This window comes from Poecilia latipinna, unplaced genomic scaffold, assembly GCF_001443285.1.
Source record: "Poecilia latipinna isolate Pla-1442-1.1 unplaced genomic scaffold, P_latipinna-1.0 Scaffold5376, whole genome shotgun sequence".
Taxonomy (NCBI): Eukaryota; Metazoa; Chordata; class Actinopteri; order Cyprinodontiformes; family Poeciliidae; genus Poecilia; species Poecilia latipinna.
This window is the reverse complement of record NW_015117992.1, coordinates 1,418-4,514: the sequence shown is the minus strand read 5'-3', so window position 1 is coordinate 4,514 and position 3,097 is coordinate 1,418. Positions and strand designations below refer to the sequence as shown.

The 3,097-nt window shown below is 40.3% G+C and overlaps 1 protein-coding gene across 1 annotated transcript; it reads left to right on the top strand.

Moving 5' to 3' along the window:
• The first annotated feature begins 243 nt into the window (after window positions 1-243).
• LOC106943498 (uncharacterized) lies at window positions 244-2,305 on the top strand. The gene is made up of 3 exons (XM_015026806.1): window positions 244-570; window positions 665-835; window positions 1,033-2,305. The coding sequence occupies exons 1-3, from the start codon at window positions 285-287 to the stop codon at window positions 2,058-2,060; spliced, it is 1,485 nt and encodes a 494-aa protein (XP_014882292.1). The 5' UTR covers window positions 244-284; the 3' UTR covers window positions 2,061-2,305.
• The last annotated feature ends 792 nt before the right edge of the window (window positions 2,306-3,097 follow it).

Here is a 3,097-nt window from a genome sequence, read left to right as displayed (position 1 = left end):
AACCAGCCTCCGATCATGAGTAAACCAGCTAGCAGCAGCTTTAGCCACAGTTAGGAAACATATACACCGCCGCCTGTCAGTGATGTAACGTTTAGAGGTTCATTTTCTGTATTAATGGAAAATAAAGGACAGCTTCCAACAACGTTGTTTAGAATAGTATTTTAAATATTGACTTAAAAGATTTACATGCATCATTCACATATTCTGATGTGATTCATAATTTCTCTTTTTGTTTTGTTGTATTTTTCCATCTTTCTCAGCAACGACCCATCTATCAAACAAGCATGGCACAATCATCAAACCGTTGCTATTGTAGTGTGCCATGCTGTTCAAATAACAAACAAAAACAACCCTATTTGAGCTTCCATGACTTTCCTGTGGACGTGGAAAAACGTGCCCGCTGGGTAAGAGCAATCAGGAGAGATGAAGGAAAAATGTTTCAAATCCTCAGAGGGAGCACCTTTGTCTGCAGCCAGCACTTTACCCCAGAGGATATAAGTACAACAGCCAGTGGAAGAAAACAGATTAGACAAGGAGCTGTGCCTTCTAGATTTCACTGGAATGATTGGGGTAAATGAAGGAGAACATTGTTGAACAGTTTTTAAAAATATAAACAAAAATGTATTATGATCATGAAGTGACTCAACATATTTTTCACATCTAGGGAGAAGTTCACAAGCTCGTGAGTCTGTTTACAGGCGAACCAAAAAGTCTCTCAGTGCTGCTGTTCAGGATGACTCACAGAAGATTGCTGACCCTGAGGACTCCTCAAAGGAAAAATTGCCTGCAGGTCCAATGGCAAAAGACCATGACTATGCCTGTCATTCTTTTCCGGGTTAGTATTACATAAAGTGTCTTGTAGAAAAATTATATGGCAATGAATCACATTGTAACCGTCTAGAAAATATAGTGTTTTTTGAGTTTAACACAAAAATGGCTGCACACACGCACACGTGTATCCTGTAATGAGGACAGTGAAAAATTATAGATGTTTGTGTGAAGTCTATTAACATTTATTTTTCTTTCCCTTAGGTGAACTACACGGTGCCATACAGAGAATTAAAGAGTTGGAGTTCCAAGTGTTATCACTTGAAATGGAAATCCAGGAGCTAACTCTTCAAAAGAAGCAGCCAGTGATTTTCAGGTTTTGTTTGACAGATGAAGATTTCCGTTATTACACCAAATTCACCTCAAAAGAGGTCTTCAATGTGTTTTGGGAGTCAGTTTACCCTTCTGCTTCAAGGCTAGTGTATTGGTCCAAGGCACAGCGGACTGCAGAAGAAATACCTAGTCCACAGCGAAAACTTCCACTCATTGATAAACTGTTTATGTTTCTTTGCCGTGTTGCAGCTGGGCTTCAGGAGAAGACTTTGTCGACCATCTTTGAGGTCAGTTTGTCTACAGTTAGCCGCACCATTTTAACATGGACTAGTTACCTTTACCTGGTTCTTGGTTCGCTGTCATTGTGGATGACAAGAGAGCAAGTTCAGCGCACCATGCCTGACAAATTTAAACAGTACTGCCCTCACGTGCGTGCGATTATAGACTGCACTGAGATCCGTTGTGAAACTGCATCCTCACTCACACTACAGTCAGAAACCTTTTCAAACTACAAAAACCACACCACCTTTAAAGGTCTGATTGGCATTGCTCCTTGTGGGATTATAACATTTGTATCCAGACTGTACACAGGCTCCATCTCCGACATAGAAATAACTCGAAAATCACAGATATTAACGTTACTTCAGCCTGGAGATGGGGTTATGGCCGACAAGGGTTTCCAGATAGAGAAGATTCTGTCAGAGGTGGGAGCAACGCTTATCATTCCTCCACTTAAAAAATCCACCCAACTCAGCATGGAGGACACCCAGAAAACCCAGGCTATTGCTCGGCTGAGGATTTTAGTTGAAAGAGCCATACGAAGGGTGAAAGAGTACCATATCTGGGATGGTCTTGTTCCTCTTTCTATGGTAGGCTCAGTCAATCAGCTGTGGGTCATCTGCTGTCTACTTTCAAACTATCAGGGACCTCTGGATCTAAAAGGCGACAAACCTGTGTAGAGCCTCTTCTCCTGCAAGTCACAGCCCTTGGATGAGCATTAATGTAAACAGTTGTGTTATAAACAAAATCTCTCCATATATATGACCTGTATTTGTTTTTATTATTGAATAAATGAATAGATGTGTACAGTTCTATCAAATCTATTGTAAATAGCTTATCTTGAGGAAGATACATATTTACAACCTTTACATTTAAATTGCACTTTCTTGTACATTTTACACATCTGTCAATGAAGTATTTGAATGAGAGAAAATGTTCAAATTAAAGTTTTTATTGTGGAACAAAGAAGATTTGTGGCCATCAATTGCAAACATTAATAGAATAATTATATTACAAAATGAACATGGAGCATACACAAATGGCCTCAAGTTCACAACTTTAGCCCATTTGTGATAGGGAGAGTATTTACAAAAGGCCTATCAATTTTATAACAATCATTTTCTCAAGGTTTACCATTTAAGAAAACATCCATGTAGATGTCATGATAGAAATGATCGAGCCTCTGTCTCATTGAGAGGATAAGCTCCTCATCCCTAAATATTCTCTCAACTGTGAAGTCAGTGTGGGTATCTGTAATAAAATTACACCACTGAAGTCCGCTTACAGCCAATTGGCCCTGAACCTGATAATAGTATTTATGACTCTTCTTAAGGCAAGCCTGGCCTTTAATTGTAACTAGGTGATTAACTTGTGCCACATTGTCAACATTGCAACTCTTTACCTCAGCTAACCCAAATGGAGGCATTTCCTTAGGGTTGAAGACTTTAGCATCAGGGCTAGCTCCAAGGTGAGGTACGTCAGGATGAATGATAAACCCACATTGCATCACAGAGACATCAAACAAATCAGAATATTGCCTCAGTATTTCAGGTTCCAGATCCAACCCTCTTTTCATAGCAGCTGTCTGGGGAGTTCCTCTGAGAATACGAGTTGCCAAGGCCTTGGCAGAAGACTGACCACGCACATGGCATACTTCACGGAACCTGCTGGCTGTAAGTCGGGGTTTGCGTACCTCTGTCCACAGCTGGCATTCTGA